Source organism: Microcaecilia unicolor, chromosome 9 (genome assembly GCF_901765095.1).
Source record: "Microcaecilia unicolor chromosome 9, aMicUni1.1, whole genome shotgun sequence".
NCBI classification, from domain to species: Eukaryota; Metazoa; Chordata; class Amphibia; order Gymnophiona; family Siphonopidae; genus Microcaecilia; species Microcaecilia unicolor.
Window position 1 is genome coordinate 180,651,155 of NC_044039.1, and position 17,473 is coordinate 180,668,627.

Consider the following 17,473-nt stretch of genomic DNA (forward strand, 5'->3'; position numbering starts at 1 on the left):
GAAAACTGCTCCCTCATTAACAGCAGCACTCTCAAGTGAATATTGCCATCCGCTGTAGATGATCACATGGCACATACAGTCACATCACTACTATGCAGTACTTTAAACCAGAATAGTAAAAGGCTGTGAAATCAACGGCACTCCAACTTCATGGGAGCTTTTCTCCCATGATAAATTGATGCATTCTAGTAAGGGAGCCAACACCCAAACAAAAACGTTGGCATTTTTGCCACAGCAAGCCTTAACCTCTACTAGAACCATAACAATTGTCAATAGCTTACACGGATCTGAGCTGCAATGCAAAAAAAAAAAATGATAACCAGTGGTGATCTCAATGTCATGACTGTTCTGCCAAAGATTCCCAAGGGTTTTATATCTAGAAGGTTCAGGGATAGGTTAGTTTTCACAGTTGAGCTTTCTAATCACCCTTTGTTTCTTGAAAGTCCAACATGTTGAATTAAGTACCCCTTGGAGCAACTGGACACAGACCGAAAAAAAAGTGCCTTAAAAAAAAAAAGTCTTCAGTGCATTTCTGAAGCTGGTTATGAAAGCCTGTCGTTCTTAATTAAACCCAAGATTTCTTCACTTGTCTTCCCTCCCTGCTTCTGACATCACTGAGCTGCAGAGCAGCCCCCCTTGCTCTCTGTTTGTTCTGGTGGGTTGAATTCAGAAGCAGTGATCGAGGGCTTCCTGTGATCTCGAAGGGTATGAGCATTTAGCATTTCCAGCAGCAAATCATAAACTGGAACAACGTTTTTACACCTCATGCTGAGAAGGTGCTCCATACCTTTGTTGCTGTGGAAAATAGAAATGAATTTATTTTTAATTTAATTTATACACTTATATTCTGCTTAACTAGATATAATTCAAAGATGAACTAAAATAGTCAGATACAATTTCTTACTACAAAAAATAAAAACATTCAAATTAAAAACAATCTTACGCTTTTATATGTAACCTACATATAAATTGGGTTTTGATAGAATATAGTTGTGTATTAATCAAACTGGCATTTTGATCTGTGTGATTCTTCTGTCAGTTCTTGATGATATCATGTTTGTGAGACTAGAGCAGACTGTCAGTAGATGTATAAATTTGTCTTCTGCATGGCCCTGCGCAAGCAGGCATTTAAAAAAAGGGTTGGATCCTGCCTCCCCACCCTTCTATTGGTTCAATTGAGCCAATAGGAGGGTGAGCAAAGCGAGCGAAAACCACCCAACCCACGGCCACAGCAGTTTTTAAAAACGCTCAATAATCCACAACCCGCGACTTTCAAAAAATCCCATGCGGGATCGTGGGAACTTGCCCAATTCTGTGGAAATACCGCGGAACTGGCAACTTTGAAGGAGGAGAAGTTCTCACAAATCTCTCACTGCTTTCCCTTATCAATAAGTTCTATTCTCTTTGACAGACTCCCACAACTGAGATTTTATAGCAGTTCCTGAGGGAAAGGAAATGGAATCCACCCTTTAATACACTTTCTCCATGGGTGGAGGCACCACAGCGACAACAGAGTTGGCCTAGGAGGTATCTGTCAGGTAAGCGCCCCCCCTCCCCCACCAAATCCAGGGAATACTCTAGAAGGGGATGTTACATTATATAATATTAACAATAATTATTGAAGAAATTCTAATGATATCTAAATCACACTGAATCATTTAAAAACTTTATATTAGTTATTTCTAGAAAATCCAAGTTCCTAAATGACATCTAAAACCAATATAATAGGAAACACTGCATTTATGACCATTTATAGTTTGTCCAAATGCTCTATATAGAAACTGGAGTATTAAATGGTTGAGAAGGACACAGGAAGGATTAACTTGCCTAAGGAACTGAGGCCATGAACAGAGCCTTGGGGGAGATAAGAGATTGCACTTGTAGGTCCAAAGAAATAGCTTGAATTGAATGCTAAAGTTAGCAGGGAGCCAATGCAGTGCAGGGAGAAGAGGGGTAAAACGGTCATAACAAAACTGAAGGAAGATAATTAATGGCAGATTATCAAAATCATAATTCACTTTACCTTGCATGTCTGACATGTGAAAGCAGCATCAGGAGGTTAGCTAGGCGATTTGACTGTTGCCGATAGGGGAGTCCACTCTTCGCAATCACCCATACCAAAGCATCCGTTATCGCATTAAGCAAATGACGTAACTTCACACTGCTGTCTGGATCATCTGATCCCATGGTAAGAGGAAACATATCTAAGTAAAAAAACGGAAAATGAAATACCAAGCAAACAAGGACATACAAGTAAGTTCTGGAAAAAAAGGCTAGAGAAACAGGTAGCATAAGTAACGTAATACAAAAATCCAGATATAACCATTATCACCATTTATTAATGGTTAGCATGTGCCATTTGCCAGAGGGCCTATTTTATTCATGCACTAATGCCATTAGCCCACACTGACATTAGTAAATGACCCCCTATATTAGGTACTGATTAACTGAAAAAAGCTCTTTGCTTCTTTCAATAATAACAATCTGAGTGGAAACAAAAAAACTATGGGCCCTGTTTACTAAGCCACGCTACAGGTGTATTAGCGTTTTTAGTGCGTGCTAACCATGTAGGTACACACAATATTCCTATGGGTGCCTACACAGCATGCGCTAATTTTGTGCATGCCCTAAAAACGCTAGTGCACCTTAGTAAACAGGGCCCCAAATAAATTAGAATATTGCAGCATATTAAAAGCTTTTATAGAGGAATTTGGTTTGTTGCTGTACATGTTACGCTAGAAAAGACTGTCCAACAATCTCATCACAGATGAAAAAAACTCTCTCCACGTAATCATGTAATTTTCCAGTGTATGCGTCAAAACACTGAGCAACTAGTGGCTTTAAAAGGGAATGAAGTGCATGCAACTATCTGGTATCGGGGTCAAGTCAAGTTTATTCTTATATACCGCTAATATCCCCTTTTCGGGTTCAGTGCAGTTTACAATATATTAAACATTATATATTGAACATCAGTTTACAGTGGGCTATGACACTTACTGCTTCAGAGTAAACATTAGACGGTGAGCAGCATTTTATAATAGTCATTAGACGTTACCGCAACTGGCATTGAAGGGGGTCTTTGGGATAAATACAGGTAGAGTCATATGTCAGGGTTTTGGGAAAAAGAAAGCTTTCAATCCTTTCCTGTTGTGTCTTATGTATTTGATAAACAGACAGCTAGATGTCAGTATTGAGCCACTGGAAGTCTGGTTAAAGATAATTAGTTGTTTTCTTTGTTGAAAATAGAAACATAGAACATGGCGGCAGATAAAGACCATGTGGCCTATCCAGTCTGGTAATCCATACCAACTACTAAACTCTACTATCCTTTCCTCTCCATCATAAATCCTCTGTGCTTGTCCCAAGCCTTCATGAATTCAGATACAGTTCTCATCTACCACCTCAAATGGGAGACATTTCATTATGGAAAGGGAAGTGGATGCATGGAATAATTTCCTTAGATGATTCCTGAGTCTATTCCATTTCAACAAAGGAAGCTCTTGAATGTAGGGTCATAGGCTGTTGTGAAAGAGGCCTGGATCCTGTGCATTTATACCATAGAGTTATTTAAATGTCTCTACCATATCCCCCCCTCTCCCACCTTTCCTTGAAAGTAAGGCTGTCCCCTATGCTTTATGATGAAGATCATGGACCATTTTAGCAACTGCCCTCTGGACTAACTCTATCCTGATTATATTTATTTATTTGTTACATTTGTATCCCACATTTCCTCCCCCCCCCCCCCCCCCCCCCCTTTTTGCAGGCTCAATGTGGCTTACATAGTACCAGAATTTACTCTTTCTGGTGTGAACAAATACATTGTACTGTTGTTGTAAAATGAAGTTTATATGGCAAAGCCACAGAATAGTCATAATGCGGAAGAGTAGTGTTGTGATCATACGTGCTTTGGTTTTCTTGTGTAGCTGAGGTTAGTCTTTTATGTTGGTTTGGGATGATATGCCTTTTTGAACAGGGTGGTTTTTAGCATGTTCTGGAAGTTTAGGTGGTTGTAGTTCGTCTTCACTGCTTTTGCTAGAGCGTTCCACAGTTGTGTGCTTATGTAGGAAAAGCTAGATGCATAAGTAGATTTGTATTTAAGACCTTTGCAGCTTGGGTAGTGTAGGTATAGGTATGATTGTGTTGATTTGGAGGCGTTTTTGGCTGGTAGGTCAATTAAGTCTATCATGTATCCTGGAGCTTCACTATAGAGAATTTTATGAACCATGGTGCAGATTTTAAAGGCAATGCATTCTTTGATTGGGAGCCAGTGTAGTTTTTCTCAGAGGGGTTTTGCACTTTTGAATTGCATTTTTCCAAATACGAGTCTAGCTGCTGTGTTTTGAGTGGTTTGAAGTTTCTTTAAGGTTTGTTTTTTGCATCCTGTGTAGATTCCATTGCAGTAGTCTAGTTGGCTAATTACCATTGATTGTATCAGGTTATGAAAGGTATCCCTCGGAAAGCATTGTTTCACCCGTTTGAGCTTCCACATTGAGTGGAACATCTTCTTTGTGGTGGATTTTACTTGGCTCTCCAGTGTTAGGTTGCGGTCTATTATGATGCCAAGGATTTTCAGGCTGAGATGGAGAGGGTGTGACCTAGGGTGTCGATGTTTGTGGGGTAGTCCGTGCTGTGTTGGGACGAGAGAACAAGGCAGTGTGTTTTTTCTTTATTGAGTTTCAGTTGGAATGCATTAGCCCATGAATCCATGATATTCAGGCTTAGCTCGATTTTGTTGGCAATTTCTTGCAGTTTGGTTTTGAAAGGGATGTAAATTATTACATCGTCTGCGTAGATGAAAGGGTTGAGGCCTTGACTGGCTAGGAACTTAGCTAGTGGGATCATCATTAGGTTGATGAGGGTCAGTGATAGCGGTGATCCTTGTGGTACTCCACAGTTTGCTTTCCACGGTGATGATATAGAGTTTGACCTTACTTGATATGATCTTGTGGTTAGGAAACCTTTGATCCAGCTGAGTATGTTTCCACTGATCCCGAACTTATCTAGTAGACTTATTAATATATTGTGGTTTACCATGTCAAACATGCTCGACATGTCGAATTGAAGGAGGAGGATGCTTTTGCCTATTGCTATTTCTTGTTTGAATATGGCTAGGAGAGTTAGTAATACTGTTTCAGTGCTATGGAGGGGGCGAAATCCTTATTATGATTCATGTAATATTGTGAATTTATTTATGTAGTCTGTGAGTTGTTTGGTTACCATGCTTTCCATCAGTTTAACTGCCAGTGGGATGAATGCTACTGGTCAGTAGTTGGTGATGTCGTCTGTTTTTTTCTTGGTGTCTTTTGGTATTGGGGTGAGTAGAATGTTGCTATTTTCCTTGGGGAAGCGACCTTGTTGTAGCATGTGGTTTAGGTGGGTTGTGAGGTCTGTTATGAAGTGTTCCGGGGTAGATTTCAGTAGGTAGCTGGGACAGGTATCTAGTTTACAGTGAGAGCTGGAGAACTTCCTGATAGCTTGGGTAACTGTTTCGGTGGTCAGGGGGGCAAAATTTGACCACGTTCTGTCGGCCAGGTATTCACCAGGGGTTGGGTCCAGCTCACTGAGGAAGTTTTCAATGTCAGTATTGCCTTGTGGTAGCGTGTTGCGTAGGTTTATGATTTTTTTCATTAAAATATTTGACGAGTTTGTCTGCAGGTGGGATGTGTGTGTTCGTTGTAGTGACCATGTTGGTATCTAGGAGTTTATTCACGAGTTGAAAATTTTTTTTCGTGTCTTTGGAATATGTCCCTATTTTGGTTTTATAATATGATCTTTTGGTCCATCTTATTGCGTATTTGTATTTTCTTAATGCTTGTTTCCAAGCACTGTGTGTAAGATCATCTTTTGTTTTATTCCATGCTCGTTCAAGTTTCCTGTATTGTGTTTTGAGTTTTTTCAGTTCTTCGTTGAACCATGGTATCGCGTTACGTTTGTGCAAGGTTCTTGTTTATAAGGGTGCTATTTCATCTAGTATTTTTTTGCATCTTTTATCCCAGTCTGTGAGGTAGTGTATGGAGTCCGTTTGTGTTGTCCAGTCGTTACTGTACATCATTTGCCAGAATATTTTCGTGTCTATTTGACCTCTTGTGCTGTAGGATGTCCTTTTGAAGGTGCCATCTTCAGATGAGGTATCACCAGAGATTTATACAGAGGCCCTCTCACCTCCTTATTCCTGCTGGCCATTCATTCCTCTAAGCACCTTCTGGCTTTTGCCGTCACCTTTTCCACCTGTTTGACCACCTTAAGATAATCAGATATCGTCACTCCAGGTCCCACTCTCCTTTTAAGCATATAAGTACTTCACCCCCTCTGTGTACCTCTCCTTTAGGTTTTTGCAGTCCAAATACACAATTCTATATTTTATAGCATTAAATCTCAGCTGCCAAATTCTAGAACATTCTACTCATTGTACCACACAATCCAAGGTATTTACCCTCTTACAGATTTTGGCATCATCTGCAAAGAGGTAGACCTTTTTCAATAGCCCTTTCACAATATCACTTACAAAAATGTTAAAAAGAATGGGACCAAGTCCCAATCCCTGCAGCACATCACGGGTAACTGCTCCCTATCCTCAGAATGAACTCCATTTACCATTACCCTCTTTATCCAATTAACTTTAGGAAATGTATTTTTTTTTTTACCCAGACTTAACAGCTTAAAATTAACCAGAGGACATTAACATTTAACTGGTTAAGTAAATGAGGGAGGAATGGAATGTTGGAGTCATAACTAAAAGTTAATCAGATATTGTTAATATTTAACTGGACAAGTTGTCCAATTAGAATTTAACTGATGAAGCCTGGGAATTTCAAGTAGGATGATTTATTAACTCCCCAAGTTAACCCAATATATCATTTGAATATTGATCCCTGGCAATATTAAGCTGAGGCATATCCCACTATCTAATAAATAAATGTGCACGGGACATTTAACACTGCTGAAATTCTTTTTCTTTTTAATTCTTTTCAAAGAATTGTCCATAAAGTTTTCTAAAATTTGAGTAAACAGGTTATCCAGTTTAAAATAGAGGTCCTGCATAAACCATTTTCATGGCAGACTTTTAGATCATCCCCACTCTTGAATGTGTAATATACCATACTGAGAAAAAGTTTGTTAACTCACTAGAACAGTCCGTTGTTTTTGCACATTTAATTGCATCAGTGCTGTGACTGAAACTTGGGTAAGTGTTTTTGTAAACAAAAAGCATGAAGGCAAAAATATCTCAGAATAAGAATGCTCAGTAGACTTCCTCTCGATTCCAGATGTTGGTGACCTCAGACAATCAGCTCTGCATATTTGGAAGGGGATACAATGCTGAGAAAAATTTAAGAACCCCTTAGGATGGTCTGAAATTTGCACAATTTATATTTAAAATATGATCAGATCCTAATCTAAACCTTAATAAGAGAGAAAGATAACACCACTGAATAAACAACCCAAGAACAAAGCATATACCTTAATTATTTAACAGTAAGATTTAAAAATAAGTATCCTTGTATGAAAAAGTATGCAAATCATTCATTCAGTAAGAAGTGGCACCTTCTTGAGCAGCACCAACTTCCACTAAATGTCTCCTTTGACTTTTGATAACTTTGTTATGTTACACCCTTGAGGAACTTCAGCCCATTCTTCCAAGTAGAACTGTACCAACTCTGTAATATTTGACAGCTTTCTTGCATGAACAGCTTGCTTCAAAAGTCTTGCCACAACATTTCAACAAGGTTTTGATAGCACTTTTGACTTGGCCAATCCAACATCTGAAATATCTTCTTTGGCCATTCTGTAGATTTTACCTGAGTGATTAGGGTTGTTGTCTTGCTGCATGATCCTTCATTGACTTACTATCAGCACATGCATGGGTGACGCTACATTCTCTTATATAATCTTCAGATATAAAGCAAACTTCATGGTTCCATTAATGAGGGCAAACCATCCTGGTACCAACGCAGCATAGCAGCCACACACCATGATACCTCCACCACTGTGCTTGAGTGTTATGCTGAGGCTCTTACTTAAATGTTCTCCATTTTTGACTTATCTGTTCAGAAATTATGATTCAAAATTTTCAGTGACAATAACTAATAGGCAGTGCTTTTTTTGCCAAAAAGAAAAGTCTTGTGGGTTATCCAGCTGCTGTTTAGTGAACCTGACATGGGACTGCAAATCTCTCAATGTTAGACTTTTGGGCTCATTTTCAAAAGAGAAGGACGCCCATCTTTTGACACAAATCAGAAGATGGGCGTCTTTCTCACAGGGTCGTCCAAATCGGTATAATCGAAAGCTGATTTTGGACGTCCCCAACTGCTTTCCGTCACAAGGACGGCCAAAGTTCAAGGGGGCGTATCAGAGGCATAGCAAAGGCGGGACTTGGGCTTGCCTAACACATGGACGTCCTCAACATATAATGGAAAAAAAAAAGGGTGTCCCTGACGTGCACTTGGACGACTTTACCTGGTCATATGTTTCTTACGACCAAGGCACAAAAAGATGGCCAAAATGACCAGATGACCACCAGAGAGAATCGGGGATGACCTCCCCTTACTCCCCCAGTGGTCACTAACCCCCTCCCACCCTCAAAAAACATATTTAAAAATATTTTTTTCCAGCCTCAGATGTCATACTCAGGTCCATGACAGCAGTATGCAGGTACCTGGAGCAGTTTTAGTGGGTGAAGTAAGTCCACTGCAGTGCCACCTAGGGTGCCCGGTTGGTGTCCTGGCATGCCAGGGGGACCAGTGCACTACGAATGCTGGTTCCTCCCATGACCAAAGGGCTTGCATTTGGTCATTTCTGAGATGGGCGTCCTTAGTTTCCATTATTGCCAAAAATCAGAAATGACCAAGTCTAGAGCCAACCATCTCTAGGGACGACCTAAATGTCAAGATTTTGGTGTCCCCGACCATATTATCGAAACAAAAGATGGACGCCTATCTTGTTTCGATAATACGGGTTTCCCCGCCCCTCCATCGGGATGTTTTGCGAGGATGTCCTCAACAAAACTAGGGCATCCCTTTCGATTATGCCCCGCCACATGTTTTTACCATGTGTTCTTGGGATGATCTTGACACTCTCTCTATAGCTTTTAACTGTATTCACTTGTAGACTATCTGTCTGACAGTGAATGGATGGCACTCTAAAGTGTAGAAATGGTCTTGTAACCCTGTCCAGACAGATAAGCATCATCCACTTTTTTTTGTAGGTACTCTGAAATTTCTTTTGCTCGTAGAACCTCAAGCAAGCTGTTCATGCAAGGAAGCCCTCAAATGTCAAAGAGTTGAAACAGTGCTGTATAGAAGGAGACAATGAAATATTTCAAGGATGATGTAAAGGACTGATGAACAGTTACAGGAAATGCTTAGTCAATGTTATGGCTACTCAAGGATATACCAGCTGTTACTGAATGAAGGACTTATGTACTTTTTCACACAAGTACTTACAGTTGAATCTTTTGTGGAATAAATAATAAAAATATAACATTTCTGAGTTTTTTATTCAATGGGCCTATCTTTCTCTCATATTGGAGTTTAGGATTTAATCATGATTTGACTATAAGTTGAGCTAAAATGCAGACCATTCTAAGGGGTGTGCTTGGGACCTGCCTATAAAGACCATGGTGTTGTGAGGCAGGCAGTGAAGGAGCAGCAGCTTCAGCTACAGGAGTAGCTAGATCTGGCTCTTGATGCTCAGTTAGTTGATGAGGACATCCAAGGTGGCAAGAGATGGAAGGCTTTCCATGGTTAGGTTCTGACCTTGCTCCATCTCCACCAGTCCGAAACCAAATGTGCTGATTTGGGAGGACATGCCAGGCATTAGGGCTGACCTGCAAGTCTATAAAAATAGGTTCACTAAGATCCTTAACAAGAGCCAGTCAATACTAACTTCAGCCAAACTCTTGCCTCCTTCCTGTTCCTATGATCACTGTGTCATCTTCCTTTATGCCTATCTTCTCATTGGTATCATCCTTTTATCAGGAAGCGATGTTAACGTACCGGAAGCTGGAGCTTTTCGTGGTGTGCCTAACATGAATTTGAGGTTGATTAAGGTCTCCTGAAGAAGTGAACTAGGAAACACGGCCAGTGTTGGGACCAGAAATGAGACAGATGATTGATAATAAGAACTCAGTGAACTCTTCTGTATGATGTTTGATATTCTACTCTACAAAGAAAGTGGTGATACCTCTCGGACATTGGATGTACAAATAAGAAGGTAACACAATTAGAACGGTTGCAATCATGGGGGTGGGGGGGGGGGAGATGCCGAATTACACCAAGGACAGGGGCTGGGAGTGGAAGAGTGCAGAAGAGATGTTTAGAGGAGACAGGAGATACTGTAATGTGATTTAAAAAATTAATCACAATTAATATTAAATGCAGAATTAACTGCAATTAACTTGCAGCCCTAGTAATATGTAGTACTTGCCTAGTATGCATCCTGCCCAGCACATGACCCTTTTGTAGGCACAGACTTTTACATGTCATGACCTATGCATGTATACATTACCCCCTTTATACAATGGTATGCATTGCCGTGCAACTTAAAAACGATTTACGAACTAACCAACTTCCGCAAACTACTGAAGACCCATCTCTTTAATAAGGCAAACCACAAAGATCAACAAATGTGAACATACAGCACTCCTCCACATATATTCAGAATTGTTTTATAATATCTGCTTGTTATATTACTATCATGCTTTTTCATTATCATGTTACCCAAGATTCTTCTGTTACACTAAATGTCTATTTTCTAACATACTTCCACCATTCATGATGTATTGTAAGCCACATTGAGCCTGCAAATAGGTGGGAAAATGTGGGATACAAATGCAACAAATAAATAAATACTTGCAGTATAGATTTTATACAACTACCCCCTAAATTTGTAAATTGTTCACACTGATCACAGCACATTTTAATATTATACCAATACAAATTCAATTAGATACACAAGTAAAATAAGGTGCAGTATATAAAATCTTATGCAGGTGTGATGTAAAAATGTGTGTTATATGGCCCAGGAGAGATACAGAGATATTATACTACAGCTGCTCCTTTGATTCCAGGCATAGGAGCAAGAGTGGAAGTGATATCGGTTCCCTTCTAAAAATACAGCATCAGTGGTGGGAAAGAGACCCTCCTCGAAACATACCCATCTGTGAAACAGTTGCCTTCTTCCCTATCCAGTGCCCCATTCAAAGCTGCAGAATCCCATCAGTCCCACCTTCTTAAAGGCTCAAAAGCAGGCCAGCAGCGACGGCATTTTATCACAGATAGTGAAATGGGGTGGGACAATAATTGCTGATGCTGTATTGGGCAAAAGTTTGGTTGACCCATGGCCCTAGAGAGCTTGGGGATAGGAGTCAGACACTGGCTTGTTTGACCCTACCAACCAAAAAGGTCTTCTGCTACCCTTGCATTTTATGGTGGTCCAAAAGCAACCACAGGCCTTTGCATTTTTAATGGAACAGAAGGGAATGGGATTTAATATACCACCTTTCTGTGGTTGCAATCAAAGCAGTTTATATACTATATAGAGATACTTAGTTTGTACCTGGGGCAATGAAGTATTAAGTAACTTGCCCAGAATCACAAGGAGCTGTAATGAGAATTGAACCCAGTTCTCCTGGTTCTCAGGCCACTGCACCAACCATTAGGCTACTGCTAAGAACATAAGAATTGCCATACTGGGACAGACCAAAGGTCCATCAAGCCCAGTATCCTGTTTTTAATAACAGTGGCAAATCCAAGTCACAAGTACCTGGCAAGATCCTAAAATAATAAAACAGATTTTATGCTGCTTATCCTAGAAATAAGCAGTGGATTTTCTCAAGTCCATCTTAATAAAGGGTTATGGACTTTTCTTTTAGGAAATTATCCTAACCTTTCTAAAACCCTGCTAAGCTAACTACTTTTACCACATTCTCTGGCAAAAAAAAAAAATCAAGAACATTACACGTTGAGTAAAGAAATATTTTATCTGGTTTGTTTTAAATGTATTGCTTAGTAGCTTCATTGCGTGCCTCCTAATCCTGGTATTTTTGGAAACAGTAAACAAGCAATTCAAGTCTAGCCATTCCACTCCACTCTGCACTTTAGAGACCTCTATCACATCTCCCCTCAGACACCTCCTCTCCAAGCTGAAGAGTCCTAGCCGCTTTAGCCTTTCTTCCTCCACTTCATCTGACAGGAAGCTACTGCTTGACCTGAGCAATGCTTGTCAGGTAGAGTAGACACCCACTTAAGGATGTTTGAATCTCGGTGACACTACCTAGCTGGAAATATAAGCCTAGATAGACTTTTGGAAACTACTTCAGAATATCTGAACACTGTTTTCTATCTGCCTGAGTTGAGAACTACTGAGTACTTTATTACGTGCTACAATGTCTACAGCAAGGTTTTTCTTATCATATTCGTCTGCAGAGACACTAAAAGTACATCTACTGTCAGTGTACAGCATAATTTCAAAATGATCTCAAGTGGTTTTAATGCTTTTAGTGTAACAATCAGAACCAAAAGATAATTGTGAGTTGTTTTACAGCAAAACCACTGTACAGTAGGTTGTACTAAAGAGATCGAATATCTCTATTTGTCCAGTCACTAGTTCACCTCTTTGGTATTTCTATGTGCTCCCAATTTGCATTAAAATAAATTCCTGTTCCACTAATCTCTACAGCATCAGTCTACAATTATCACCCAGAATAACTGTCAATCTAAGTCTACTATTTTGAGAACTTCTTTGTTACTGGCACGTTTGCTATTTGTTTAAATCTCCGGCATTAAGAAATGTGAAGAAGAAAGTATTTTCTAAGCATCAAAAACATAATTTCATGTCAGCATCAGCGTTGCTCCTGCTCTGTGTACTCCAGAGGTTAGAATGACCTGGGGAACACCTGTTTTAGTTCTCTGCTTCTTCCCTCACTACATCTTCTGTTATAAGACTGTGGGCTCAAGATAACGGCAATGAAGATTCAGAAGCAATATATTGCTTATACACAATCGGGGCTGGTTTAACCTTGAGGTTGGCTGGGTGATTACCAAGGGTGGCAGCTTATTTTTAAAAGAGAATTAAACAAGAATACTGCAGTGAGAGCACAAGAATTGAAAGATGTGCACAATGTGCAGAGTGGTATGGCATATTCAAGACAGAGTGTGGAAGATGCCAAAAAATAACTAAAAGAACAGGAAGAAGCATGACAAGACTTAAAAATAGAAAGTGGCACACTAGAGGTTCCTGGAGGCACCAAAATAATGGCATAGGTGAATAGGCACGCTATGATAATGAATGAAGCAGGCCAAACGGGTCAACTGAAGTGGAAAGTAGGCAGCTGGAACTTTATAATGATCTACTATCCAGTGTCACTCTGCAAACGTGGAGAGAGATGAAAATTACCAGAATCATTAAAAAAAAAAAATTGTACCTCATGTTACTGTGTGCTGTGGATTTTACGTTTGCAATTTGCATAATCCTGACTAAGGCCCAGATGATCAAAATCAAACACAAGTGCTAGAGGCCATTAGCGCCAGACTAGCGCCTGCGTTTGCCTACATCCCAGGATCAGAGCTAGTGAATACATGTAACAACGCACTCACTGGCTCTGGAACATTAATAGCATGCAAATGCATGCTAAACAAGGAGATTAGCATTCCTCCCCAATGCTCGGCGTGCGGCGTGCCAAACTAGCATGCAGCTACAACTATAAACCTTACGCCAGCTGAGAGCTGGCGTTAGGGTTTACAAAGCATTGGGGAGGAATGAGGAGCCCCATCCATCATGCATCTGCATGCTAGCAAGCCCCTCATCACCCAAAAGAAGAGCTGCAGCCCCCCTGGCAAAAGACCCAATCCCCCTGCAAGAGGCCCAACCTTGACCCCAACCCCCCCCCCCCAAGCCCCGACCCCCCTCCACCCACTGACAGAAGAGGGCTGGAGGTCTAGCATCCCACACCTCAAGGTCTAGAGGTCCCAAACCCCCCAGTAGCTTTAGATGATGGAGGAGGGAGTAGCACTCGATCCTCCTTCCAGCACGACTTCCAAAATGGCGGCACCCTGCCCAGTGCATACTGGGATGCGCTGGGCAGGGCTTCACTACCATATATGGGGGTGGGGGGGTTGTGGTCCCTGAGGGGGGTAGGGTCAGGGTCAGGTCTCTTGCAGGGGTTCAGGGGGGCATTTGACCACCAGAGCCTCTGTCTAGGGAGAGAGTGTTGGGAAGGCTGGAGATTCTCTGGACCTCTAGATCGCATTGGTGTTTGATGGGTCTGGGCTTTTTTTTTAGACAGCCTGGATCTGTCAAACAACTTCTGTGGGAGGATTGTGCCTTGGAAAGAACTCTTTCACTGAGTGCCTGGATTTATCCATTTTGGGGGGTTTCCTGTTGTTTATAGGGGTGGAGGATTTTTTGGAATCAGTTGTTTTTCTACATTGGGGAGTGTTTTCCACCGATTCTTTTTCCCCCCCCGTCTCAGAAACCAATGATAGCGGATTATTAATAGCTTTCTATTTTCCCTAATGGTAGATTTGAGATTTCAATTATTAAAATATTAAATTGTCAGGAACCTCGTGGATTAAGCGTTTGGCACATATTTAACAAACTGGATTTTTTTAAAAGTAATAACAATATTATAGTTTGTGACCCTGAGTGATTAGATTCTTTATTCCTTTATTAATAGCATGCTTAGAGTGGAGGAGTAGCCTAGTGGTTAGAGCACAAGTCTTGACATCCAGAGGTGGCTGGTTCAGATCCCACTGCTGCGCCTTGTGATCTTGGGTTAATCACTTAACCCTCTGTTGCCTCAGGTACAAAATTAGATTGTGAGCCCTCCAGGGATTGAGACATACTCAGCTTGAGCTACTACTGAAAAGGTGTGAGCAAATCTAAATAAATAACAATATGTTTGATGAAAAGAGAAGAATCTCCATTTGGATAGCCTTCTCAAAGACCACTTCCAACATAGCAGTAACATCATGTCCTAACACCTTCTAGAATTCCATCGGAAGCCTATCTGGACCTGGGGTCTTGTTGTTAGCCATGCGTTTGATGTGTTATTTCCTCATTTGTCTTCAGGGCATTTAATTTGCCTAAAATGATTCCCAAACCTGTCCTGGGGGAACTCTAACCAGTGAGGTTTTCAGGATATCCACCGTGGATCTATTTGCCTACACTGCCTCCTTGGCATGCAGATCTCTCTCACGTATATTAATTGTGGATATCCTGAAAACCTGACTGGCTGGGATTCCTCCAGGACAGATTTGGGAACCCCTGGCCTAAGCCCTCCCTCGAAAGTCTATGGAACTTTAAACTGTCAAAGAAGTCCCTTTAAATTCCCTCATAACTTTGTTTTGATGAATATAATTTATGATAAAATTCTCAGAATACTCTGTTCATGAACTTATTGTTGAGTAATCTCTTTCCATTTCCATCTTGTATGATTGGGATAAATTATGGTCCCTCTATAACCTTGACCAATCTGGCTAGTCAAGTTCCAGCATTATTTCCTTACTTCAAATTCAAATGAGCTAATTCATCAAGAAACACTAAATCCACTGAGATATAGTAAACATTGATTTTTTTTTAATTATTTTGTAACTGAACCAGCAGATTCTTACCCTTGGCAAGGAACAGAGACAAGCAAAAAGGGGAATGGCTATAGGGATAACAGTAACAAACTGGAAGCAATATATTTTTCAATTTCTTAGTTTGTACATAGTATACAATATTTTCCCCTCCCACCACTGCTTTTGCTATCTCTCTAAACAGCCCTGGAATCTCTATCATTTAAAAAAATGGGAACTGCAAGCTAGACAGGGCCGGTCTTAGCAAATGCGGGGCCCTGTGCAGACCAATTTGGCGTGGCCCCATCCTAGCCCCGCCCCACCCTAGCTCCACCCCATTGATAAGATTATTCTATGAACAGCGATTCTCCTCTGCCTTGCCCTGCCCTCCCATCCCATCCATGTCCAGCCTCCAGCGATTCTCCTCTGCCCTGCCCTCCCATCCACGTCCAGTGATTCTCTCCCCTGTCCTCTTCTCTTTCCTGCCGCCTTGCCTACTGAGTTACGAGGTTATGCACATAAAATGGTGGGACTGGGAATGGTGGAGAGAGGAAAGGGGTGGAGGGGGAAGGAGGAAAGTAAGGGAAAAGGGGAAGAGGGAAATGAGGGAAAAGAGAATGAGGGAAAGGGGGGGAAGGGTAAATGAACAAGTGTAATGATAATAAACATTAAAAAACCAGCACTCACTGAGTAAAAAACATACATTATCACCAACCAAGCAACTCTTTACTCTCCTCTGGTCCGTCTTAACTCAGGCTGGAACTCTTTGCCGTGTGGCCCGCCCTTGAGGAAGGATGTTACATTGTGTTGCGGGTGTGGGTGGGCCGTGGGCCACATCACACTAGTGGAAGCAGAGGAGAGGAGAGACGCACTCACAGCAGACCAGATCACGGTGGGCGGGCCAGGCAGGCATCAGGAGGACGAGGAGCAACTACTGTGACCATTCACGGCCAGGGGTCAGCGGTCAGGTGAGGTGATGTGGCCAGCCAGGAGACCAGGTCCAGGTGTGCATTGTGGCGCTGGAGGGGAGCGCTGCAGAAGTCTGGCTCACACACTCACTCACTACTTTACTGGCTGGGAGGGTCTGAGACTCGGAGCCAACTCGACGGATGTCAGAGAGCACCCGGAGCGGGACGGGAGATTGTGGAGTTGAGGCGTACCGCGGGGCCCCTTTGAGCGCCTGCCTAAGCCCGGCCCTGATGCTAGACATAATCAACAGTGCTTAAACTGATAAAACCTTCCATCCTCTCCAATCCCCAGGGCATCTTCCACAGTGGAGAACACTTCAACCTATCAGACCTAAAATGCATAATGACCATTGCATGGTGCAATATTCCAAAATGTTCTGTCTCAATGGAGAGCATCTTTGAAAATAAATTCTCAGTCATTAACATACATATTCCCTCTAATTCTATAAATGTGCGCACACAGTTTAATGCTTATGCACACAACTGACAGTATTCTATAACTTTCACATCGGCTGGTATTCAGCCCCTGGGAGACAGGTCGACTAAATCCCGCAATTGGTGCTGAGCCCGAATATTCAGTGCCAGGCCAAGTCAATATAATAGCAGCCAAAGGTAGGCCTGCTATTTGGGTGGCCGTAGCCACTGATTCTCTGAATGTTCATGGCTAGCCGGTTATATCACGCAATATAGCTGGTTAGCTGCTATATGCTAAGCGCTAATATTCAGTGGCGATAACCAGCTATCTCATGCTGAATATTAGTGCTTAGCCAGTTAAGTGCACTGCAGAGAAAATATCTCAAATTTGAAAATCACGATTTGGATTTTATGCCATTTTTGAGATGCTTTTCTCTTTTGAAAATAAGTCCCATCAGATTTTATATGAACCCCAAAAACTGACATTCTTGTGGGCTGATAAAATTATCTTTTTTCCTTCTGCTTCGTTGCTTTTAC

The 17,473-nt window shown here is 41.4% G+C and overlaps 1 protein-coding gene across 1 annotated transcript in view; it reads right to left on the reverse strand.

Moving 5' to 3' along the window:
* Positions 1-225: 225 nt before the first annotated feature.
* The window catches only part of ESR2 (estrogen receptor 2), a 79,892-nt gene continuing 62,644 nt past the window's right edge, over positions 226-17,473 (reverse strand). Inside the window, exons 8-9 of the mRNA XM_030214779.1 lie at positions 2,024-2,204; positions 226-795 (exon numbers count right to left, since the gene is read on the reverse strand). Coding sequence (XP_030070639.1) covers positions 612-795; positions 2,024-2,204 — 365 coding nt within the window. The 3' untranslated portion in view covers positions 226-611. The remainder of the gene's footprint in view (positions 796-2,023; positions 2,205-17,473) is intronic.